This window comes from Gopherus evgoodei, chromosome 1, assembly GCF_007399415.2.
Source record: "Gopherus evgoodei ecotype Sinaloan lineage chromosome 1, rGopEvg1_v1.p, whole genome shotgun sequence".
In the NCBI taxonomy this organism is placed as follows: Eukaryota; Metazoa; Chordata; order Testudines; family Testudinidae; genus Gopherus; species Gopherus evgoodei.
The window spans coordinates 352,887,082-352,913,483 of NC_044322.1; the positions used below are offsets into that span (position 1 = coordinate 352,887,082).

General features: G+C 47.1%; 1 protein-coding gene across 1 annotated transcript in view; it reads left to right on the forward strand.

The window, feature by feature from the left end:
- Positions 1-815: 815 nt before the first annotated feature.
- Positions 816-26,402, forward strand: part of CCDC3 (coiled-coil domain containing 3) — a 73,454-nt gene continuing 47,867 nt past the window's right edge. The window contains exons 1-2 of the mRNA XM_030554328.1: positions 816-1,291; positions 5,674-5,848. Of these exons, the coding sequence (XP_030410188.1) occupies positions 918-1,291; positions 5,674-5,848 (549 nt within the window). The 5' untranslated portion in view covers positions 816-917. The remainder of the gene's footprint in view (positions 1,292-5,673; positions 5,849-26,402) is intronic.

The window sequence follows — 26,402 nt, forward strand, 5'->3', positions numbered from 1 at the left end:
AGTCTATTATTTACACTGCAGCAGCACCCACAGATCCCAGAGCAGGTCCCACGGTGCCAGGCACGGTACAAAGCCACCATTCCTGCCCCATCACATTTACATTGTCTCCTGCCCAGTGTGGTGCCTTGTCAGCTTTCCCTGGTGGGGGGTCAGCATGGGCACAAGGGTCTGCCCACCCAGAACCAGCTGCAAGAGCGGGGACCAAGGCACCTTCATGCATTTTATCTTCACATGGGTGGATAGGGATGCAGCTTCCTCATTTGACAGATGGGGAAGCTGGGGCACAGATCCTCAAAGGCAGGTGTTTGCCTTCAGTGGGAGTAAAGCACCTAAATACCTTTGAAGAGCTGGGCCACGGAGCTTAAGTGAGGTGCTCAAGGGCACAGAGAGAGGCAGAGCCAGAGATTGTTTGCAGCCCAGATCTGCGTCCCAGCCACAAGGCATCTCCCTTACTCCTCTTCTCCTCTATCAGTCTCCTTCCCCTTCTCCCCACCTACTCCCCTCCAGTCTCAAAGCTTCTCCTCTCCCCCTCGAGCCCGTCTGAGCACAAGACAAGCTGCGGCCGCGAGCTCCGTTCCCTCCCCGCAGGCAGTGCGCAGAACGCGCAGGGGCAGCAGACGCCTGGCTCCAATTTTGAAACGTCCCCTGTGCGCCTGCGCTCCTGCCTGTAGCCCGTGTGAGGCTGGTTCTGGGCAAGGCGCAGCGGCCGGGCTGCTGTCACTGCCCCTCCCTCGCTCCCCGTGTGACTCCAATTGGACGCCGCCTGCTTGATTGGTAGGGCTCAGCCCCCAGTCACCAGCCCCAATAAGCGGGTTCAGCGCGCAGGGATCCTGTTTCACGCGGTGCAGCTGCCTAGTAGCAGCAGTTTTTGCCTTGGGAAGCCAAAGTGTCCGGCGAGTATTGTGCGTTCATCCATCATGCTGCACATGCTGCTGCTGCTGCTGCTGCCCCTTGGAAGGCAGCTCAGCCCATGCTGGGGCTGTCAGCTGCCCTCAGACTGGAGACCCTTGAGTGAAAGTTGCAGGGCTGAGCTGGCAGAGATCATAGTGTACGCCAAGGTGCTGGCACTCCACCAGGAGATGTACAGCCTGTATAATTACCTGCCCTGGCAATATGAAGCCAGCGAGGGGGGGCTCTTTTACTCGGCTGAGATAGAGATGCTGTGTGACCAGGCTTGGGGAAGCATGCTGGAAGTCCCTGCAGGCTCCAGGCTTAACCTCACTGGACTGGGCTACTTCTCCTGTCACTCCCACACAGTCATGCAGGATTACTCTTACTTCTTCTTTCTCAGGTGAGTAAAAACGTGTGAACCATGCCCTGCTTGAAAATGAGAGAGAACATTTTCTCGTTCATAAATGCTCGGCACTTGTATAACACTTTCACCCCAGCATCTCAAAGCACTTTGTCTGCAGCTGAACCTCTAGAGCTTCTCTGAGCCAGACAAAAGTTAGTCCAGTACGTTTTCTGTAACTAAAATACACAGGGAGCCACCAGGCATGACTTAATATTGTATAGTGAGTGAATAAAAGGAAATGTCCTCTGATGTGTAACTATATCATGGATGAGCCTTGTACATTTATCTTAGAATATTACCGAGCTGCAGCACATGGGGGAGAGCAAGTCTCTTTACTTTGGATAGTGGAGTTTCATACTCATTGTTACTCATGTAGGTACAAATTCACCTAGCAGAGACGACGTTAATGTTATGCATTTCAAAGGAGAATACTTTCTATTGTGATTTTTCTTGGAAGGAGTGGTGCTTAATTATTGCTTTCCTAGACTACAGAAAGTAGAAACAAACATGTTCAATTTATTTGAAATCTAGGGTGTGTGACAGACATATCTGTAAATGATTTTATGACCTCAACAAAAATCAAACACGGTACTTTACTATAGCTTGTTTATAGCTGGTGTGGATTGGATCTTACATTTTCATTGTTCAATATTTACATTGTTCTGCAAATTTTAATCATCTGTGTCAAGTTTCTTTGATGTGAAGTAGTGTACAACTAGCCAGCTGAAGTAGGAAGACAGTAAATGCACCATGATATATACAGATAGTTTGGAAAGTTGTCCTTTTAGAATGTTTTCGACAGACAAGTTGGTATGGTCATGGAGGATAGGTCCATCAATGGCTATTAGCCAAGATGATCAGGAACACAACCCCATGCTCTGCGTGTCCCTAAATCTCTGATTGTCAGAAGCTAGGACTGGATGAGAGGATAGCTTACTCAATAAATTGCCCTGTTCTGTTCATTCCCTCTGAAGCATCTCGTCCTGGCCACTGTCAGAAAACAGGAGACTGGGCTAAATGGACCATTGGTTTGACCTAGTATGGCCATTCTGATGTTCAGGTTTAGAACTGAGCATGTTGTTGGGTTTTTTTTCCAACTTGAGACAGAGGGTGTAAAGTTTTTCAAGCATTCTAGTGAATAACTGAGATGTAAATCAAGTTATCTTTTGAAAACTAAACTCAGTAAAAGTGTTTCCCCCCATATCTGTTTTAGAAGCCTACAGCAGATAAAATAGTAAATAATGAAGAATCACTTTCTAAAGAAAAATAAACATCCCAGCAGATGGCATTTGTTCCCATCTTGTTGCTAATTTCTGCTCGGTGATTTGTGGTATTAACTTCTTAGTGATCTTGCTCATTTACAAACCATGGTAATGTCTTTCATGACCAAAAGGATACAGCATTTCAAAACAATAATTTGGCATTCCTATGTAATAGATTTATTCTGAGTTGTTATTTAACTGTGTACAGCTCAGCCTCTCTTTGTTTCTGAGAGACCAAAGTAGGTATACTAGATTCTGGTCTATTTTACAGACTGGATAGGTGCCAGTGTCTATTCTCAAAGTTTAGCACATGGGTTTAGCACTGATCCCCAAGTATTTACTCAGAAGATTTCTCTTTGCTCTTCTGGATACCAGCCAAATCCTCATTTTGAGCCCATCAAAAGAATAAGAATAAGAATCTACAATGCAGGAATAAAGCCATCACAGTGAACCTTTAAATCCAAAAATATTTGTGAAATTCACTCAGTAGCTTGTTTAGAAACACTCAGTGTATCTCAAATCAGGGGAGTGGTGGCAGAGAAGCACAACAAAACATGTTTTGAAGGTGCCTGCTAATGTCTCTAAAAGCTAATTTTGTATTAGTTATTAATGGATTATTTTAAATTGTGCCCATCTAGATCAGTGAGTACCTGGAAAGAAATGGCAAACTAAAGCATAGAAAAAAATCAAACAAACAATGCCCAAAATATAGGACCACCCCAAATTATGCCTCAGTTGTGCAATTGGCCCTTGATGGGAGGACACCTGTGCCCAGGAGGAGCCCTGTTGATATCTGTGTGGTTGCAGGGGCCTGCCTCTGTGGAACTCATTGCAGGACTGGAGCCTATTGGGCAGAACCGCCGCTAGTTTACATTGCTGTCATGATAGCGGGTGTAATGGACCAATGGCTGTTTACACCCTCTATGAATATATGGGTATGTCTACACTACAGGATTATTCCGATTTTACAGAAACCAGTTTTGTGAAACAGATTGTATAAAGTCGAGTGCATGCGGTCACACTAAGCACATTAATTCGGCGGTGTGTGTCCATGTACCGAGGCTAGCGTCTATTTCTGGAGCATTGCACTGTGGGTAGCTATCCCATAGTTCCTACAGTCTCCCCCGCCCATTGGAATTCTAGGTTGAGATCACAATGCAAAAACAGTGTCGCGGGTGATTCTGGGTAAGTGTCGTCACTCAATCCTTCCTCCGTGAAAGCAACGGCAGACAATCATTTCGTGCTCTTTTTCCCTGGATTGTCCTGGCAGACGTCATAATATGGCAACCATGGAGCCCGTTTTCCCTTTTGTCACTGTCACCGTATGTTTACTGGATGCTGCTGACAGAGGCGGTACTGCAGTGCTACACAGCAGCATCATTTGCCTTTGCAAGGTAGCAGAGATGGTTACCATCCCTATTGCACCGTCTGCCATGCCATTGTAAATTGGCAATGAGATGACGGTTATCAGTCATTCTGTACCATCTGCTGCTGTCACGGGTGCTCCTGGCTGGCCTTGTTGAGGTCGGCCGAGGGCGCATGGACAAAAATGGGAATGACTCCCCGGGTCATTCCCTTCTTTATGTTTTGTCTAAAAACAGAGTCAGTCCTGCCTAGAATATGGGGCAAGTGTACTAGAGAACCAGAGAGCACAGTCACTCCGTGTCAGAGCCCCAGAGATCCCGCAGAAATGATGAGCTGCATGCCATTCTAGGGGGTACCCCTGCAACAACCCCACCCGTTGCTTCCCTCCTCCACCAACCCTCCTGGACTACCGTGGCAGTGTCCCCCCATTTGTGTGATGAAGTAATAAAGAATGGAGGAATAACAAACACTGACTTTTTAGTGAGATAAAATGAGGGGGAAGCAGCCTCCAGCTGCTATGATAGTCCAGGCAATACAGAATCTTTTCTTTAGACATGAAAAGGGGGCTGATAGAGCTCAGCCTCCAATTGCTATGATGAGGACGGTTACCAGCCATTCTGTTCCATCTGCCGGGAATGACCGAGAGTCACTCCCATTTTTACCCAGGAACCCCTGTCCGACCTCACCAAGGCCAGCCAGGAGCACTCACGGGCTGATAATGACAATAGCAGATAGTACAATATGAATGCTATCCACCAGGAAGGGGATGCTGGTGTTCAGCGCTGCAGCACGCCGTCTACCAGCAACATGCAGTAGACATAGGGTGACATTGAATAAAGGCGAGAAACGATTTTTCCCCCCTTTTCTTTTGGGTGGAGGAAGGGTGTAAATTGACAACATATACCCTGAAACACCCTGGAAAATGTTTTTGACCCTTCAGGCATTGGTTGCTCAGCCAAGAATGCAAATACTTTTCGGAGACTGCAGGGACTATGGGATAGCTGGAGTCCTCGGTACTCCCTCACTCCCTCCATGAGCGTCCATTTGATTCTTTGGCTTTCCATTACGCTTGTCACACAGCACTGTGCTGTGGCCTCTGTCTATCATAGCCTGGAGAGTTTTTCAAATGCTTTGTCATTTAGTCTTCTGTAACAGAGCTCTGATAGAACAGATTTGTCTCTCTATACAGCGATCAGATCCAGTATCTCCCGTACGGTCCATGCTGGACATCTTTTTGGATTTGGGACTGCATCGCCACCTGTGCTGATCGGAGCTCCACGCTAGGCAAACAGGAAATGAAATTCAAAAGTTTGTGGGGCTTTTCCTGTCTACCTGGCCAGTGCATTCGAGTTCAGATTGCTTTTCAGAGTGGTCACAATGGTGCACAGTGGAATACCGCCTGGAGGCCAATACTGTCGATTTGCGGCCACACTAACCCTAATCTGACATGGCAATACCGATTTCAGCGCTACTCCTCTCGTCAGGGAGTAGTACAGAAACCGGTTTAAAGAGCCCTTTATATCGATATAAAGGGCCTCATTGTGTGGACGGATGCAGGGTTAAATCAGTTTAACGCTGCTAAATTCGGTTTAAATGCGTAGTGTAGACCAGGCCTATGCCTAGGAGTGTACTCCCACCCAGTGTAGACTATTCAGGCAACAGTCCTGGTATAGGTGAGAAACACAACATAGATGGGGGGGAAAATACCCCATGATTTGACATGACATAAGTACTATCTGATTTTTGTTTCAGAATGGATGAGAATTATAACCTCCTTCCTCACGGAGTAAATTTCCAAGATGCAATATTTCCAGACACACAGGAGAACAGAAGGATGTTTTCCAGTCTCTTCCAGTTTTCCAATTGCTCTCAGGCGCAACATGTCATAACTTTCTCCAGTGACTGGGAGATTCAAGAGGACAACAGGGTAAGCCTCAGTGGGTAGGTGTATCCCCAAGTCACTTGCAAACACAAGTGTATGAAATATACAGCAGTTGCAACTGATGGTACCTTTCATCTAGATGGTCATGTAATGTTTTAACATAACATGGTATTGCCACAAGCAGCCTCCCTGCTCTGGTCTTATCTGAAATGCTCAGGGGCATGAACTTGAATGTTCTGAGGGCTTGTCTACATCAGAAAGTTGCAGCGCTGGTGAGGGAGTTACAGCGCTGCAACTTTGAGAGTGTCCACATCTGCAGGGCATCACCAGCGCTGCAACTCCCTGTTTGCAGCGCTGGCCGTACTCCCGTTTTGTCTCGGGTGTAGAGGATCCAGCGCTGGTGATCCAGCGCTGGTAATCCAATGTAGACAGTTACCAGCGCTTTTCTTGACCTCCGTGGAAGGAGGAAGCCTCTGGTAATCAAGCTGGTTTCCTTTCCCGGTTTGCTCTCTCGGTCCCGGAGCCAGCCAGCAAACCGCAGGGAAGGAGACCTGCTTGCTCGGGGTTCCGGGACCGAGAGAGCAAACCGGGAAAGGAAACCAGCTTCGCCGTGGTTTGCTCTCTCGGTCCCGGAACCCCGAGCAAGCAGGTCTCCTTCCCTGCGGTTTGCTGGCTGGCTCCGGGACCGAGAGAGCAAACCGCGGCGTTCCCGGTTTGCTCTCTCGGTCCCGGAACCCCGAGCAAGCAGGTCTCCTTCCCTGCGGTTTGCTGGCTGGCTCCGGGACCGAGAGAGCAAACCGCGGCGTTCCCGGTTTGCTCTCTCGGTCCCGGAACCCCGAGCAAGCAGGTCTCCTTCCCTGCGGTTTGCTGGCTGGCTCCGGGACCGAGAGAGCAAACCGCGGCGTTCCCGGTTTGCTCTCTCGGTCCCGGAACCCCGAGCAAGCAGGTCTCCTTCCCTGCGGTTTGCTGGCTGGCTCCGGGACCGAGAGAGCAAACCGCGGCGTTCCCGGTTTGCTCTCTCGGTCCCGGAACCCCGAGCAAGCAGGTCTCCTTCCCTGCGGTTTGCTGGCTGGCTCCGGGACCGAGAGAGCAAACCGCGGCGAAGCTGGTCTCCTTTCCCGGTTTGCTCTCTCGTCCCGGAACCCCCCTTGAAGCCGCCCAACAGCGCTGCAGTGTGGCCACATCTAACACCACTTGCAGCGCTGGTTGCTGTAAGTGTGGCCACTCTGCAGCGCTGGCCCTATACAGCTGTACTAATACAGCTGTAACAACCAGCGCTGCAAAATTTTAGATGTAGACATGGCCTAAGAGAGAGAGTGTTTCAACCAGTGTTTTCTGTATTATGAAGCTTCCAACCTCGCTCTTGCTGGCACCAAATCTATGTCCTTGATTGGATCACTCTGCACGCTAAAATAACACATTTTTAGTAAGTCTCAGAGGGGTAGTCGTGTTAGTCTGGATCTATAAAAGTGGCAAAGAGATCTATGGCACCTTATAGACTAACAAATGCATTGGAGCATAAGCTTTCATGGTGAATACCCACTTCGTCAGATGCATGTATCCGACGAAGTGAGTGTTCACCATGAAAGCTTATGCTCCAATGCATTTGTTAGTCTATAAGGTGCCACAGAACTCTTTGCTATTTTTAGTAAGCAAAGTCTCAGATGCAGATACGACTGGTGTGTGTCTCTACAATGGCTTTTGGCCTTTGCTGGAGGGAGTGGGCATGTGTGTCACTTTCAGGTTTAAAATAAACAGGTGAAATACTTTGTTAGCAGTTTTGGTGGGGACGGTTCATGCTTATTTATAGAATTAAAACTTTTGGATTTTGTTTTTTCTGCCATTGCTGATAGTTTTATGAAGTTGGTTGTTTCTCCAAGGGGCTGTGAGAATTGTAAGTGTCTCTCTAGCTTAGGAATGACTGGATATTTGTCATTGGTTGCAATTTCTGTCATGTTGATTCATGCAAGGTCTACGAAACCACTGTTTACACATAGGAGAAAGAGCTCTATTGCCTTGTTCAGGAGAATGATGGTAGAAGCTCAATAGCCAATTGAAGGCCTCTTATTTACAAGCTAGCTCATAGCCAGCATAAGAAGTTTTAGCTCCTGGTTTTCCAGCTGGCCAGTGGTGCAAAATAATCAGAACACGGCTCAGGTCAGAGAGCAGTCACCATCAGGTGGAATTTTTATAGAACCCTGGGAGTTTAACTGGTTTAACACTAATTTTCAATCGTGTATTGGGGTGGGCCATAGAAATCAGGTGTTTTTTAAGAGGGTGGGGACGATTTAACCTACAAACAGATCCCATAGTTACAGAAATATAAGGACAGGAGATAGGACAGGCTTGTAGTCAAAGCACAGGGCTGGGAATCAGGGTAGTCTAGACTTAAACCTACTTCAGTTTCTCCATCTGTAGAATGTGAGGAATACTTACAGGTTACAAAACACTGAGATTTGGGTGTAAATCCACCCACACTAGGAAAACCTTGCTGGTCCTCTGCTCCAGATCAGGGATCTGGATTTGAGCAGATAGGGGATAGTTTCTATGTTGAGGCTACAGTCTGAACCCCCTCAGAGTCTGAGATGTTTGCAGGCACGGTATTGATTTGGGTCCAACTCTACAATTAATTAATGGGGAGGGAGGTTTAACTGAATTTTCAGTCCTCCAGAGGCTGCTTGGGGTGAACATTTGGCAGCAAGGAAGGAGGTGAAGGGCAATTTATTCAACTTGTTTCACCCATCCCTATTAATACACAGGGATAGTGCAGGGGGACTGGGAGCTGCATTCTCCAGCCCTCAAAGGCCACTTGGCATGCAGGGGAACGCTGGGGGCATAAATCTTGCCGAGGTGGCTCCTATACCAGCATTGCTCCAGGCAATAAGAGAGGGTGGGGCATATCCAGGACAGTGAAGGGAACGGGATGTGGCAGAGAAGAGCTCAACTATACCATGTGCTCTGGTGGACCCTTTGCAGCCCTTACAACAGCCAGGGCCAGGCAGCCCTGATTCAAGTAGCAGCAACCAGCCCTGTAGCTGTCAATGAGTTGGATATAGTGAAGGATAAGAACCTGAATCGCTTTGGTCAGAAAAACCTCTTGTCTGCACGGCGTACGTTTAAAACCACTGTTTTGATATGACCCTCCTATGCCACACGGTTTTCCACGTGCCTCAGAAGAATGGCTCCAAAGCGAGTTGACTTCCCTGGCATAGCACCTGGCTATGCCAGCCGTGAATCTGGCCCATTCACTTTCATACAAGGCAAAAATCCGCAAAGGCCACTTGGGGAAACTTAGAAACAAATGTAGCAAAAGTGTGTTTCAGCTGTTGTGCTCTCTGACCCTTTGCAGCTGCAAGCAGCTTCCAGAGTGGAATTGTTTTAGCTGCTTGCTTTATAGGTTTGGACTGAGATTTTTATCCACTTAGTATGGATAAAATCTAACCAGTTAACAGGCATCTTGTCTCCCCTCCACTTCCCTTTACAATAAAAAGTAAAAGCTTCCTTTGCACAATTTAAAAAAACATCCAGGCTGGCCTCTCTGTCATTCATCTGGGGTCCCCTAATGTCTCTGTTCTCCAAGCTGAGTGCTGGTTTTCCTTTGAACTGTCCCTTCTGGCAGGCATTCCTCACCCTTGGGAAGGACTGCAATGATGTGGAGGTGTCAGGGTTTCATCCTCACTCCCTCATGGAAAAAGAGTAATAGCAGTGTCTCCTTCCAAAGGCAGTGCCTGATCTCCTCTGTTGACTACATGTTCAGGCCTTGTCTACACTACAGTTTAAATTGATGCAAGTTATGTCGCTCAGGGGTGTGAAAAAACACACCTCCTGAGCAAAGTAACTTGTCTGTCTCTGAGATACTGTCAGGCTTTAGGATTCCTATGTGGAGGTACAGAATTATTTTCTGGACTCACCCTGTTAGTCAGACCAGAGAGGTCTCATTAGCTGATGTGCATTAGTGTAAATGGCTTCCCAAGGTGCAGGGCACTGGAAATCAGGCACCAAGAGTTTCTTTGAGATAACTTAGAGCCTGTCAGGGAGAAGTCATGGGAATAACCATCTTAGGAGGCTTGGGCTAAGGTCTATGTTGAAGTGTTAGTCACAAACCTGCTCGCAGGCAACCTGGGATTCTGGTCGCTCAGCTTTGGATTCTGGGTTTGGCAACACCCCAGTGGCTGAGCAGCCCTTTTTAGTACATCAATGTTCATTCTAGTAAGGGAAGGGGTTAGAAAACATGGCCTAAGCATTACCTGCCTAACTTTAATTTGCCTAGTTCACCACGACCGGGGGATCATCCACACACCAGATATTCTATAAGAAAAACAAGATCTCACTGTGGAGTCATGGAACATGCAGACTCTAGTGGACAACAATAACACATTAAGGCCTGAAAGACATACAGAGTTAATTGCAACAGAAGCTACTACATATAGCATTGACATAGCTGCCCTTAGTGAAACCAAACTTGCAGTTGAAGGGTCCATAAAGGATCCTTTGGAGGTGGCTACATCTTCTTTTGGAAAGGGAACCCTGCAGAGGAAGACAATTTATGGCATTGTTCCTGTTAGAAACAGCCTCCTGAAATCACTGAAAGACCTTACCTGTGGGCAAAACTGAATGCCTAGTGACTCTACAAGTTCCCACTGGAAATTCATGCTTTGCGGCTCTTGTCAATGCTTATGCTCCAGCCATGAACAGTACAGAAGAAATAAATGAACAGTTCTATTCTGGTTTGATTATGTCATTCTACTCCTAGGGGAGACAAACTCATACTACTGGGAGACTTTAATGCCAGACTCAAAGAGTCAGTGAGGCTTGAAGTGGTGTAATAAAGAACAATGGAGTTGGAAAAATGAACAGCAGTGGTCTTCTGCTACTCAGCAAGTGTGCTGAGCATGAGCTCATTCTTGCTACAAGCTTTAGGAAAGCAGACAAATACAAAACTTCATGTATGCATCCAAGATCAAAGCCCTGACATCTGATTATGTCATTACACGGCAAAGAGATATCGGGGACATCACGATCACTGGAGCCAAATAAGGAGCAAACTGTTGGGCCGACCACAGGGTGATCGGAGCCATTTTCAGTTTCCACATTGTTGTCCCTCAGTGGACTAAAGAATTCTGAACAGATTTAAACTGAAACTGAACATAGCAAAGTTGAGACATTCATTTAATCAAGACAAACTGAAGGAAAACAAAGGAAAAATTTGTTAGTATTACATCCTCACCCAAGAACATACCCCAAAAGGGGAACATATTCACATCAACCATCCTTCACAACTATCCAAGGCTGTCTTCCAAGTCTTGATGAAAATGATGAAATTAAAAAGATCCTTCAGGAAAAGAACGATGTGTTTATGTGTTGACAAAACAACAAAGAATCAATATCAAAGAAGGATAAAGTCAAATAGGGCTTCATGTTCTTCAGGATAACTGGGGAGAAAAAAAAGTAGAAATACAAGCTTACATCGATATAAACAACAGAAAGTTGTTTTATGACTCTCTGAAGGCCATTTAAGGGCCATCGAAATGGACCAGCTCCATAAATCTGTTCAGATGAATCTACCTCAATAAAGAAAGAGAGGCACCTCTGAAAGATAGGGGCAGCACTTCGAGGAGCTACTCAACCATCCTTCTACTGTCAACCAACAAGTGCTAGAGGAACTAACCCAGCACCGTATACGTGAAGAAATTGCCCAGTTGCCTACTGTCGAGGAAGTGCAAAAAGCTATTAAACAAATGAAGTCAGGTAAATCACCAGGCAAAGACAGCATGCTGCTGTAATCTTTAAACTTGGAGGCCCCAAAACTGTCATCTATACAAAATTAAGGATATCTGGGAAACTGAGAATTCCTCAGGATTTCAAAAATGCAATCATAGTTTTATAGTTACACAATACAAAAATAAAAGCAACAAATCTGACTGTGGCAACTACCTGGGTATCTCCCTGCTATCTGTAAGTGGCAAAATCTTCGGTTGTACCTTGCTCAATTGGCTTGTCAAAACAGAATCAGAAAAGCTTCTACGAGAGGCCCTATGTGGGTTTAAATCAGGTCAGAGCATCACAGACATGATTTTCAGAGAGAGAGAGAGATTCAGAAACAATGCATTGAACAAAACACAGAACTCTACGCTGTCTTCATTGATCTAAAAAAGAATTTGCAACTGTGAGCAGAAATGGCCTGTGGAAAATTCTTGAAAAGTGTGCCTGCCCCACCAAATTCATTATCATACATCAATTCCACAAAGACATGACTAGACAAATACTCTCAGAGGGTGGCCTCTGTAAGCCATTCCCTATAGCAAAGGAGGGGGGAAACAAGGCTGTGTACTGGCACCAGTCCTCTTTGGTCTCTTTGCAGCTGTTCTAAATTACACAACTGACAACCTTCAAAAGGGCATCTACATAAGGTACAGAATTTACGGAAAACTCCTCAATCTCCAAAGGCTTGCTGCAAAAACAAAAGGTCTTGAGGAACTCCTATTTGAAGCTCTTTTTGCGGATTATGGTTCCCTACTTAGTCATAGTGAAAAGTGACCTACTGTTTATGCTTGACAGATTCTAAGAGGCCACTAAACAGTTTGGACTCGCTGTCAGCCTGGAAAAAACTGAAGTTCTCTTCCAACCAGCCCCGGCAACCACTACCACTGAACCAGATATAATTGGTGGTAAAGATCAATCAATCACTTTACATACCTTGGCAGTACTACTTCAAGGGATGGTTCAATAGGTCAAGAAATAGCAAACAGAACACAAAAGGCAAGCCGGGCTTTTGGAAGTCTTCACAGTAGGATACTCAACCAGCATACCATCAAACTGCCAACAAAACATGATATCCATTGTAGCAGTGATAGCATCCTTTGCTATATGGCTGTGAAAGACAGACAGTTTACTGCAGACACATCAACCAACTTGAAAGATTTCACATGCACTGGCTTTGCTCTGTTCTGAGGGTCCGCTGTCAAGGGTCTAACATTAACATCCTTGAAAAAGCCAAAAGAACCAGCATCGAGCCAATGAGTATCAAAAATCAGCTTAAATGGAGAGGTCATGTTGTCAGAATGGACAATGATACACTCCTGAAAATAGACCTCTGTGGTGAGCTGAAACTCGGAAAGCCCTAGAGCAGTGGTCCCCAACACGGTGCCCGCAGGCGCCCTGGTACCTGCGGGGCCATTTATTTGTGCCCACTTAGTGCTCAGCAGGGGAAAGAAGCTGTGGCTCTGCGGTTGCCGGGGACAGAGGACTCCAGGGCTGCGGGCGCCAGTGCTCTCTGTCCCCAGCAGGCGCGGGGCCCGCCTAGTGCCCAGCAGGGGAGAGATGCCAGGGCCCCCCACCTGCTGGGGACAGAGTACTCTGGGGTTGCAGGCTGCGCAGCTTCTCTCAGGCTTCTCCCTGCACTACCCAGAACTGCCACCAAAAAACAAACAAACAAACAAACCAAAACAACTGCTCTGCCTCAGCAGAATGGACCAAATGCTGCCCCATAGCATGTGCTGACACAGGCACCTGCTTGCTCCACTGGTGCCTGGAGCCAGCCCTGTATGTGAGTATTCTTCCGGCACTGATACTGCTGTTTTCTTGTGCTTTGAAATTTATTATTTTTATTTTTTAACATTTTACTCCAAAATGATTGGTTCAAAGAAGAGACAACGTACGTATTATTTCAACCCAGAGTGGGGAAAAATATTAAATATGATGTTTTTCATATTATTTAATGTACAAATACAAAATAAGCCTTGAAAAATTCTGTAAACATGAATGCACTACTGGCCACAGAAAGGTTGGGGACCACTGCCCTAGAGGGTCAGTCAGTGAAACAGCTTCAAAGACACCCATAAGCAGAATCTCAGCTCATACTGCATAACTATTGATAACTTCGAAGTCATAGCCACGGATAGTCCTGAATGGAGAGCAACCCTCAATTAATGTAAACACTTTGAGAAAGACAGAAATGCAAAACCAGCTGAGAAGGACCAACCGTTATGCCAAATCTTCAGTGGGAGCCTGACCATTCCTATGTGTAGACATGGCAGAATTAAATTTTCATTTACAGATCTGTCTCATGTTACGCTGGGGTTACTTTCCGCAGTCAGCAGGTAAAGCGAAAATCGCGTATAGTCAAAATTACATTGAGTGTAATGGCGAGCGGAATCTCCCGCACTACAGAAACAGTATTTAAATTTTTTCTCTTTTTTTGGTTTTTTTTTCTTGTTTTTGCCGACCACGTAAAGCTGAAATTGCACGTTAAATGCGCCTAAGGTGCGACAGACCTGTATTTGCAATGTCAGTGATTAATATAGATTTCTATTTTTAATTAATTATTTTTATGGTTGTGGGACATTAAGGAGGGGTAGAGATGGGGTTAGGGTTAGAGAAGCGCTTGCAGTGGAGCTGCATTCGTGGTCCCCCAGGGTGTGGGGGAAGCTGCATTACTGGTCCCATGGAACAGAGACCCCAGCCCAGGGCTGTAAGGAGGAAGACAAGCCCCCAGCTGCATGAGAGACCATCCTGCTGCCGAACAGCTCCTGCCCGGGGACGGCTCCTGAACTCCTGGCTGGTGAGTGTGCGAGTGAGGCTGTGACAGCAGAGCTTCAGAATGCTCCCTGCACAGCCACAGGGCCGCTGACACCTGATCCCTGCAAGCACAAGGAGTGGCATTGGGCAGGCTGCTCTTGCGCCAACTGTTATGGATGGATATTTTTTTTCTCATTGATTTCAGCGTGTCAGTTGAAATCAACATTTACTGACAGATACCGATTTAAATCTAATCCTGCCAAGCCTACGTTTGTGACATCTGGTTGCGAGCTTACTCCCTGCAGATTGGATTGTTCAGCCGCAAGAGAATGCACGAGATGCTGTGACGTCATTGTCAGATAGGATGGATAGCCATAAAGTCCTGCCTCAGGGCCTTGCTTCTCAAATCTCTGAGACAGCAGGATACCGGGAAATGTCAAGTAGGGGGTGAGTTTGGACAAGAACAGTGTGTGTATGATGGGAACAGGGCGAGTGAGGAAATCTCTTGTTTACAGTCTCAGGTTCATTCCTTGTAGGGGGCCTTCTGAAATCCTAAATTTGCCTCTGGCCCTCTGTCTTACTTTTGATAGGGCTCTGGAGTGGACTTTTAAAGTTGTGAATGCACATACAGTTGCACTGCATATTTATGTGAGTATATACCTGATTTGCCATGTATAACTGGTGTTTGCAAGTATAAGGCAGGTGAACCCAGTTGCTGGACTCCAAACAGGTATGCACATCTTTGGAAAATCTGGCTCTTTTTGACTGTCACTTAATGTAAGATCACTTCTAATGACTCAAGGGATGCCTTCTCCTGAATATATTTGAGTTGGGAACTTCTTGAGGTTGCATTGTGGATTTGTGCTCACACATACTCATCTATGCCACTGTGTAGACTTGAAGGAAGTTGTACACTGCATCCGTGCACAGAAAATGTTCATAATCATGTATTCAATACATCCTTATTAAACTTTTAGGAATAAATTGTTTTTCCTTTTCTCAGCTGTGCAGAATTTAAATCTAAACCTAACCTGACCTCACCCAGCTGCATAGCGTAAGTTACTTTGCAAAACTGACCAAGTTTACTTTGGAATTATCCTGCCAGTGTCTCTTCAAGCAAACAGATTAGTATTATGGAAGTCAGTGCCAGGCTTGTGTTGCAGGTCACAGTTGGAACTCAGGTGACAATTTCACATATGTGGTTGTGGAGGGACACTGGAGGCAAAAGGCATGTGGGAGGGATCCCTGGAAAGAGGCATAGTAAACTGAAGCATGGCCTACCATTTGCACCATGTGAAAATGTTTTTCTTAGAAACTACTTGGGCACGTAGTAGAGAGAACTCACGGTAAAGAGCCCAAACTTGGGTATATTTGGTTGGGGATGAAGCACAAACCTTTCTCCATGTGGGCCTGCTGTTGTAACCTGGGATGACTGAAGATCATGTGTTTATCCATGGTTTACAAACAGCCCTTGTATTCTCAGAATTTCACTCAAGCGGCTATACTCAGCACGAGGAGGAGGTGCAGTAGGTTGGGATGTCTTTTCTGTAGCAAAAACAAGGAGAAGCCCTTGTGGCACCTTAGAGACTCTGAAACCTGTTTTCTGTAGCAAGTTGCATTTTGTTTTTGTGGGAGAGTAATTGGACTTTGTCTTGACTCCTCCCAAAGACCACTCCCCCTTTGTGATGTTTGTAGTTCTCCTGCAAAGTACCAACTTGCTGTTGTACTTCTGGTCTGCTCTCATACCAGTTTCCTCAAAGTCGCTCATCAAGTGCCTGTGGTGTTTAGATATTGCTTGTGATTATTAGAACTAGGAGCACTGACTGCTGGGAGTCTGAAAGGACCGGAAACAGGAAGGAGGGGAGAGGAGTTGAGGCTGACTGAGAGTTAGAGGGCGCAGCAGCAGCTTGGTAAAGAGGTTTCCACTGCAAATAAAGTCCTGTTGAAGCCTGTTAGTACCGTGCCTGCTTGATACAACAGGGCCAAACTCCAGGAAGGGTTTGTGGCCAGCACTTCGGCTTCCAAGGCTGGATTTGTAACAAGTTGCTATATTTTTCTCCACTCTGCCAGGGGATCACATAGCCCTGTTGTAATTCCAGAACTGATGTAGGTGGAGATGATATATGTAGAAGTGCTGCTATTTTTCCTTTTAGTTACCATTTTAGGAAATGATTGTTAGAATTGGTCCTTTTGCCCTCCCCCCACAAGTCTGGAATATTTGCCTAGGAAAAAGAATCTTGCAGTCACAACAGTTTCTTTTTATTTTAACAGGACATGAGTTTTATTACTTTTTTAATTTTTTTGCATGCTCAATAACTTTCTTAAAAGCTGCACATTTTTACTGTGCTCTCCTGTGGGGCCCCCTCAGGGGAGAGCCACAGATGTATCGAACAGTTAGTGAAATTTGACAACCCAATAAATAGACATACCAAACTGCTCCTGTATTGGCTCCAGAACAATCACTACCTCACTTCTGGCTCTAGAAATTGCCTCAAAGGTCTCTCTTCATTTAACAAAACCCCACAGATAGTTCCCAGAACCTTGTATGTCACTTAGTCATGTGCATTCTCAGAGATCTGTGCAGCCAAGGCCCGTGCTGTCAATAGCAGTCGCTTTACTGCTACCTTGTGCTACTTGTTAGACCCAATTCTGTGAACCCTCACTTACCCAAGCAGACCCAGTGACTTCAGTGAGACTCCTCACGTGAGTCAGGGTTTGCAGGATTTGACCCTTATTCTCAGAGCCGTCCTTAGGATTTATGGGACCCTTCGCAGTATTATTAAACTGGTGCCCCTATGTCTGACTTGGGTCACAGCCACCACTCCCGCCCGTGGACCCCCAGAAAAAGTCTCCCCCATTGCTGACACACACTGAGCTTTTTATGCAGCAGATGCTGCAGCAGCCTGGGGCAGGGGGACGAGGGGGAAGGAGGGACGAGGCAGCAAAGGATACCAAGCCTTCTGGCCTGCCTCATGGCAGCAGAGTCACAGTTCTCTGCAGAGACCCCTGTGCCCTCTCCCTCATGCAGAATGCACCGTGCCGGCTCATTCGGCTCTGTGAATACAGCCCCTGCCTAAGGAGGCTATAGCACGTGCTGGGTGTGCAGGAGCCAGCCCACTCTTACCTGCTGTCCCGGTGGTGCCCCAGATTTTCAGGTGCCCTGGGCAGCCACGTATGCTGCATACGCCTAAGGACAGCCCTGCTTACTCCCTTCTCTAGACTGTACTCAGTCTCCTCTTTATAACAGAGAATGTGACTACTAGGAATTGCCGGAAGTTTCCCATCTCTGTAGAGGAGCACCTCCTGGTGTGATCATAGTAACTAAAAGGCATTAAGTGGCTGTAGAAACTTTCTACCTGTAAAAATGCCAATGTCACACTGCTGAAGCTCAGACATCTCAGCCCTGGTCTACACTGCGGGGGAGGGGGGAAATCGACCTAAGTCACATAGCTGAAGCTGTATAAATAACGTAGCTGAAGTTGACGTTCTTAAATCGACTTACCGTGGTGTCTTCACTGCGGTGAGTCGACTGCTGCTGCTCCTCCATCAACTCCCCTTGCACCTCTTGTGGTGGTGGAGTATAGGAGTTGACGAGAGAGTGCTCAGAGGTCGATTTATCGTGTCTAGACTAGACGTGATAAATTGACCCCTGCTGGATTGATCGCTGCCCGCCGATCTGGCGGGTGGTGTAGACATACCCTCAGGGTATGTCTACCCAGCAGTCAGAGGTGACTGCAGCCCATGTAGACATATGTGAGCAAGCTTTCTTTACAAGCCAGGTTTCCCCCATTTTAAACACAGGAAATCAGAGAAATGACCCAACGTGTATCATTAAGGGAATCAATACAGATGCATTAACTTCTTCTTGAACAAGCTGTTAAAGTAGCAGGGGCCTGCTCCATAACGTACTGACATCAATGAGCATCTTTCCAACGATTTCAGTGAGCTTTCCATCAAGACCTAGGAGAGAGAGATTCAGCTTTGGAATAAGCCTTTTAAAGTCCAAGTCTAGTTGTACTAGAGATGGATTTGACGCCTTGTTTCTATGTATCTAGTGGACTCTTTGCAGACTCAGTAGGACAGTTCAAGACCACAAGGATTTCTTTACAACCATAAGGGCTAGACATTTAATATTTACAAAATGAAAGCTTAACACGAAGCTGATTGTGACACCAGAGAAGTACTTGTACATTTCACCATGGAGAACCACTCAATCCAACATCTGGCCATGAGTAGAGACTACAGAATCTCCTTTAGTACTGCTCTTAATCATTAGTAGTTGTGTCGCTAATGAAACCAAACGTAAAGAAATCTAAGAACACTGAGTAAATGATGATTTAGGAGTTGGCTGGATTTTGCTGTTTAGACTTTCCCTCACCCCACCCAAAAAGGAAGGCTTCTCATATCCTCAAAACATTTCAGAAACACTCTAATTTTTCCCACACATATGCAGAATGAATTTTATTATGTGCACCAATACGGAGGTGATGTGTGACACATCACCTTCATATTGGTGCACATAACAAAATTCATGTGGTGATGGTGGGGCCAAGGTGTTTGAACTATGGGAGGGGACTCAGGGCTGTGGCGGAGGGTTGGGGGGGTACAGGGGTGTGAGGACTCTGACTGGGGGTGCAGGCTCTGGGTGGGGCTGGGGATGAGGGGTTTGGAGTGCAGGAGGGTGCTCCGAGGCTATGGCGGGGAGAGCTCTCCCCACACAGCAGCAGCAGCACCTGCGCTGTGGGGGAGAGGCGCTTCTCCTTGTCATGGCAGTTCTGGGGCCGCAGGATAGGTGCCGTGGCAGGTCTGGTCCAGGGCTCGGTTCAGGCTGGGGGAAGGGGTGCCCTGGCCGCGGCAGGTCCAGTCCAGGGCTGGGTTCAGGCCGGGGGAGGGGCAGACCTCCCTCAACTGTGGCAGAGCTGGGTTGGGACTGGGGGAGGGGCGCCCCAGCCACAGCAGGTCCGAGCCGGGACCAGGGGAGGGGTGCCCCTCCCTCGGCTGTGATGGGGCTGGGCTGGGACTGGGGGAGGGGTGCCCCGGCCACAGCAGGTCCGAGCCGGGACCAGGGGAGGGGTGCCCCAGCCACAGCAGGTCCGAGCCGGGACCAGGGGAGGGGTGCCCCTCCCTCGGCTGTGATGGGGCTGGGTTGGGGTCTGCGGCAGGTCCCAGCTGGGTGGGTTCCTTGAGCACCTATGTGGTGCTAAATAGGCCGCTGTGCGGCCGCGCAGCTTACAGGGGACTTAGGTTTCCACCCATCTTTTCCCCTCCTCCTAATTAAATCCCTTTCTTCAACTTGTGTTGGAGCTGTGGCTAAATATTGCAGCACCCACCTTTGTAGACCCGAACTCTTTCTTTCAGAGGGATTATGACTCTTCAGACTGGTGGCCAAAGGAATCTACTCTGCCCCGGAGAGGATGAGAGCATGAAAGCAATTAGAGAGAGCAGACTGAGCATTGATTTTGTTTGTAGAGTTATAGTGCTTCTAAAGGTTCTACGATGGCTACCTGTGGGAGCCAGCGCTGTAGGCTAGGGTAGCATGGCAATGTACAGTCATTTGCCAGGCCCTTTGGTACAGGTATAGGACAAACTTTTTTTAAATGGGGTGAGGAGAGCACTCATTGAAGGCAGTGTCCTCAGTCTCATCTGTAGAAGCTGTATTTGCTGTGGAAGTGGGGTCAGCTCTCTAGTATTTCCGCCTCGACAGCTCAGACTACGAGGCTCTCCCTGCGATGGCCAATCCTGTGAGTCAAAGCTCTAAGGTAGACCTGGACTTTCCGCATGCCTGGGCAATGTGCTGTCAGCCAAGCCATCTGGCCAAGCCCATTAACCCCGCCTCTATCAAATGCAAAGGTCAGTCTTGGGGCAGTTAATCTCAAAGGCTTTTAGTAATAGGCCTTCTGAGAACCAAACCCACTTCATAAATATGGTAAGAGCCTCTGTTCCTTTGTCTTCTTGGTGAAGCACACCCAAATAATGTGTAGAGGGTCAGGGCAGTGCATCTCCCTCCCGTCCGCACTATGAGAGTGATCACAGCTGGGTTGAGGAAAAGACGCCTGAAGCCATCACAGTGGAGACGGGGCGGAGCTCTATGACATGGGCACAACAGGCAGTTGGTACATTAACTGTGTCGCTCTCTCCATTCACAAGGGAGGCAGGGAAGCAGTAGAAGTCTTGCAGCCTCATCCCACTGATTTGCCATGGCTCACTGTTCAGAGTGCTGCAGTTGTGTGGTAAGATTGCCATCCACATTCTTCTCAGAGAGACATTTCCCTCCACTAATTTCAGTCACAGGGCCAGTTAAAAATAATAATGTTTGTAGTCCTGGGAAATTCTGCACCACTGAGCATCCACAGAATTTATGTCCCCTGCAGATTTCTTTGGTTCCCAGCAGAAAAGTTACTCCCTGACAGGGAAGCAAAGGGAAGCCACAAGAGCAGTAATGCAGTCCTCCCCATCAGTATGTTTTGGGTGCCTTGGGCAGCTGGAGGAAAGGTAAATCACTGAAGGGCAGGGGCCAGGACTGGGGAAGACCCAGTTGGTGGCTCCTACCCTTGTGCTGGGCTGAGCTGCTAGTCGCAGCTGGGCTGGGGAGGATGGGACTTCCTCTTCCCCTGCACAGGATCTGGGGTAGGGTCAGACCCACCCCCAGATTTCTCCTCAAGCTGCAGGAAATTCTGCAAACTCTGCCCCCCCCCGCACCCATGGCTCCTCTGCTGCAGGGGGAAGGATCCCTGTACAGGGAGCTGCTCATGCAGCCACCCAACCCCTCTGCATCCAGAACCCCTCATACCCAGAGCCTCCCACAGGGCCTCACTCTCCCACACTCAGAACCCCCCTCCCGATAAGCCCCACTCCCCTGGCACTTGGACCATCCTGAGGAGCCACTGGCACCCCCACTCCACCAAGTTCCAACCAGCTTCACCTGGATCCCCACCCCACTGAGCCCCAGTCCCTCAGCATCTGGACTCCCTACTGAGCCCCCCACACCCAGATCAGCCTGCTGAACTGTACCCCCCACAGCCAGGCCCTCGCCAAGTCCCAGACACCTTCACCTGGACCCCCTGTTGTACTTAGAACCCCTCCAAACAAGCTCCTGTGCATCCAGATCTTCCCACCCGCCCCACACCAAGACTGCCCCACACAGAACCCTCTCATCCCACACCTGGATCCCACACACACTAAGCCCCTCCAGACTTGGATCCTGCCTTGCTGGTGCACCTGGCATGGAGGAACAGGGCCATGGGGTGTTTGTGGGGCAGGCCCAGTCTTTTCGCTGTGTCAGGATTGGGTGCAGCCTCACTACTGATTCCGTGTCCTGGGGGAAAACTGCAGTGACCTCCCACCTCTGTGCAGCCAGTGGCCTGTGCTCCCCAGTGCCATGGTGGAGCCTCACATTTAATTGACAACTAAAATTTGCAGAATTTTGCAGAATTTTTAATTTTTTGGTACAGAATGCCCTCAGGAGTAATGCTTTGCACTTCTGTACAAGTGGCTCTCAACCTTGCCAGACTGCTGTAGCCCTTTCAGGAGTGTAATTTGTCTTGTGTACCCCCAAGTTACACCTCACTTAAACTACTTGCTTACAAAATTGGACATAAAAATACACGTGTTACAGTACGCTATTACTGAACAATTGCTGACTGTCTCATTTTTAACCATATAATTATAAAATAAATCATTTGGAATATAAATATTGTACTTACATTTCAGTGCCTAGTATATAGAGCAGTATAAACAAGTTGTTTGTATGAAAATTTTAGTTTGTACTGACTTTGCCAGTTCCTTTTATGTAGCCTGTTGTAAAACAAGGCAAACATCTAGCTGAGTTGATGTAGCCCCTGGAAGACCTGTGCATACCCCTGATTGAGAACCACTGTTCTATAGCACCAGAAAGGAGCAGCATTTCTCTTTGCACCAATCACTTTAACTGAGCCTCATTAAACAGCCCTCTGAAATACGTGTGTGGTCATTTCATCCACCATCACAGGCAGGCTTACACATACATGGTGGAACGTGGTAGCTGCATGGTACGGCCCAACAGTTTAGGACAGTGGTCCCCAATGTGATGCCTGCGGGCGCCACAGCACCCGCTGGGGCATTTGTGTGCCCACCTTGTGCCCAGCAGGGGAGAGAAGCCACAGCCCCGTGCCTGTTGGGGACAGAGAACTCTGGGGCCCGCAGGCTGCAGGCACCGGTGTTCTCTGTCCCTGGCAGGCACGGGGCTGTGGCTTCTCTCCGGCGCTGCAGGCTGCAGGCACCGGTGTTCTCAGTCCCCGGCAGGCGCAGGGCCGCAGCTTAAGCTGGAGAGAAACTATAGCCCTGCACCTGCCGGGGACAGAGAACTCCGGGGCTGCAGGCTTCATTCTATGTTGAAGTAAGAATAATAAATATATTTGGACCACCAGTTCAGCAATGTTTTACTTTTTAAAAATAAAAAAGATTAAAACTGTTTATGATATTTATTTTGTAAAAACTCCTTAATTTTTCTTACAGGTAGATAAAAAAGAGCAAATTCACATGGTAAGGTGAAAGAGTAATTGCCGAATAATTTAATTAATACCTCTTACATGTAAAATTACCCTTTTTATCTTATGGATTCATATATTATGTAATAATAAATATGATTTTCGTATTATATAATGCACAAATACAAAATAAGTCTTGAAAAATTGTTGGCGCCTACCACTCTTCTGAAAACATGAATGTGCTACTGGCCACAAAAAGGTTAGGGACCACTGGTTTAAGACATTGATGAAGAATACCATTGCCAGCTGAACTGCAGGGGAAAGTTGGATAGGATTGTGAGCTGGAATCTGGAAAGCAAATGGGAGCTGACATCACAGACCGGTGTAATTTTAACACCACCTAACAAAGCAAAAACAGTGGGATCTTTTATCACCAGCAGGGGTTAGAGCGTTATTTTACAGCTGATCTGAAAGATGGCACCTTCAACAGCGCCATGTCCTCTGACACGCTGCTAGCGTACGGAAACAATGTTGGCTTATGGGAATAGTGTTCCTTAGAGCAGAGGTTCTCAAACTAGGGCCACCGCTTGTTCAGGGAAAGCCCCTGTCAGGCTGGGCCAGTTTGTTTACCTGCTGCATCCGCAGGTTCGGCTGATTGCAGCTCCCAGTGGCCACAGTTCGCTGCTCCAGGACAATGGAGGCTGCAGGAAGCAGTGGCCAGTATGTCCCTCGGCCCACGCTGCTTCCTGCAGCTCCCATTGGTCTGGAGTGGCGAACTGTGGCCACTGGGAGCTATGATCAGCCGAACCCGTGGACGCAGCAGGTAAACAAACCAGCCCGGCCTACCACGGGCTTTTCCTGAACGAGCGGCGGCAGCCCTAGTTTGAGAACCACTGCCTTAGAATTAAATAAGGAGACCTCTAACTGGGCTTGTCCCTGCTTGGTCTGAGACTTGACTTGGGTTGGGCAAATCAGATGGTATGGGCCGTTCAAACCACTTTAAAACAGAATTGTTTTGCTTTATTTTCTGCATGGGAAGCCGCTTTGTCACAACTGCTAGAAGAAAGATTGGCATTAAGCTAGTTTGAAAGGTGGGCGAGGTAGTGTTTTTTATTGGCCCAACTTCTGTTGGTGAGAGACAAGCTTTCAAGATACCTAGAGCTCTTCTTTCAGCTAATTTACCATGGCATTAGCTCATCAATGGAAGGGGGATCTACGTTAGTTATTGGAGGTCCTATGTACTAGAAAAGTCATCCTAGTAATGCCAGTAGCATTCAGGTTAAAGACTCAAAATATTCAGTGGGGTAAAATAAAGAGTGAAGGGAATTAAGTTTACTTGTTTAAGTAGCTAGTTTTATAAACATATTTACAACACTCACCCTAGTGCTTGAAAAACTGCCTCACTGACCAAGTTTAGAATGGAAGGAATGCTGTGTGAAACAGAGGGGAAGACCTCTCTCTCTTCTATACACACAAGAGGCAGCCTGAAGCTGGCCTGCCGTTTACACCTGGCTTGTTGGCTACACGTCGGTTAAATTCAATGGGCCCAATTCTCATGTATCTTAAGGCCCCTTTGCATTGTCCTAGTTGTATAAAAGGGCCTGAAAGTGGGTGTAAATAAATATAATTTCCTCTCACTTTAAAGCACACAGCAGTGCAAAGTGGCCTTGGTTATAAATCAGAATCAGGCCCAGTGATTTAAAAGTTAATTTTTTTTATAAGGATGAGCAGGAGTAGGCCCCCCCCATTTGATAAAGCAATCGTAACTACATTAGCCTAGCAGCATGAAATGCAACTGTGCACAGAATTTTTGTAGTTTTGAATAAATTGCTCAGCTTGATTTTCCTTCCTAATAATCCATCACACAGACAGGACGCCCATTCCTACAATCTGTATTTAATTTAAACGCATGCAGGCAAGATTAGAAAAAAAATGGGTAACTGCTGAGAAGCATCTGAGATGAGCTGAGACGAGGAGACAGTCAACATATTTGGGTGACATCACGGCCTTCTCGATCTGAGGAAGGGACATGATTAATGTCTAAATCTTCTTCTTCTACAGAGATAATCAACTCTTTCAGGGTTGCTTGGTATCTAATTAGGGGCTCATTCTCCTCCCACATGCATACACATAGTTGATAGAAACACATTGCAAAAGGAAAAGAGAGCATTTAAGGGCACAAAATACTCTCTCCCATCCATGGGAAACATATATTCCTTAAAAGCAGCAAAGAATCCTGTGGCAGCTTATAGACTAACAGACGTTTTAGAGCATGAGCTTGTAGATGTATCTGACAAAGTGGGTATTCACCCACGAAAGCTCATGCTCCAAAACGTCTGTTAGTCTATAAGGTGCCACAGGATTCTTTGCTGCTTTTACAGATCCAGACTAACACGGCTACCCCTCTGATATATTCCTTACAGTCTTTATTATGTTTACAGCTCCCAAAAGTGTTCTGGGCACTTACAATATAAATAGAAAGACAAGGCGTTGGATTTCCTTTGATAATCTAGGCCCAAGTGACTTAGGAGCACAGGTCCTATTGATTTTAAACACATTTGGAAATCTTACCCAAGATCCCAGCATTTAAAGAGCCTTCAGTTATAGTTTGAGCATTCTGCAACCAGCGGGGGTTATAAGCGATAAAGAGAGGATAGGGAAAGGGGTGAGGTTTACAGTGTTAAGATTATGGGGGTTATTCATCTCAGGCATGGGCAAAGTCTGGCCCATCTCTTACAAGGGCTGTTTTGTTTTTTTAAAACTAAAAATATTATGGTCAACCCACTTCTTATGAGCATCTTGGAAGCAGCAAGTCTTCAGTGATGATTTTCCTGACAAGACAGAAGTGGCTTGGCACTGCGCAGTTGAGAGGACGTTTCATGCGCATGGGTGGCATGGGAAGAAACACAGAGATGGCTATTTGAGAAGCACACAAACAGGTCACCAAGGCAGACATCAGTGGCAGAGGGGAGATGAAGGGATACGAGGCTAGAGTGGATAGGGAGGCAGAGGTGCAGTTATGTAGACCCTCAAAGGAGCAGGGCATGGAGTTTAAACTTCATGTCATGTAGAAGGGTTTGGATTCGGAGAGCGGGTAATGTGAGCAGATCAACTGAGAAACATTTCAGCAGCCACCTTTTGAATAGATGGGAGTGGGGAGGGGACATAACTGAATGGCAGGGAGCACCCAGGGGAGGTGGTATGAATGTAACAAAGTAAGCCAAAAAGTGCAGAATTTATTGCTATCCATCAGTGGAGCTTGGGGGACTGCATCACATTATGCCTAAACTGCCTTTAATCCGTAGAAGGTTGGCAATTTCTAGCTTACCAGCCCAACCGATGCTGCAGGAGATGAAGGTATATGCCTTTTTCCTGTCTCCAAAGGGTTAAGGAGGAATCCTTTTGCAGTCCAAAGATGAATGAAGACAATCATTGCTTAAGGCTGCTTTTAATTATTCAGAGCCACATGTTAAACAAGTTCTGCCAAATTCACGAAAGCACGTAGTATTTTGTAGTGTGGTAATAGCTGCTGTCCTGGATCTTCACAGGAGGCAGGCAGGCTGTGAAATCTACCACAGCTGAAATACAGTGCACGTGCTTACAGATTGGGTGCTCCT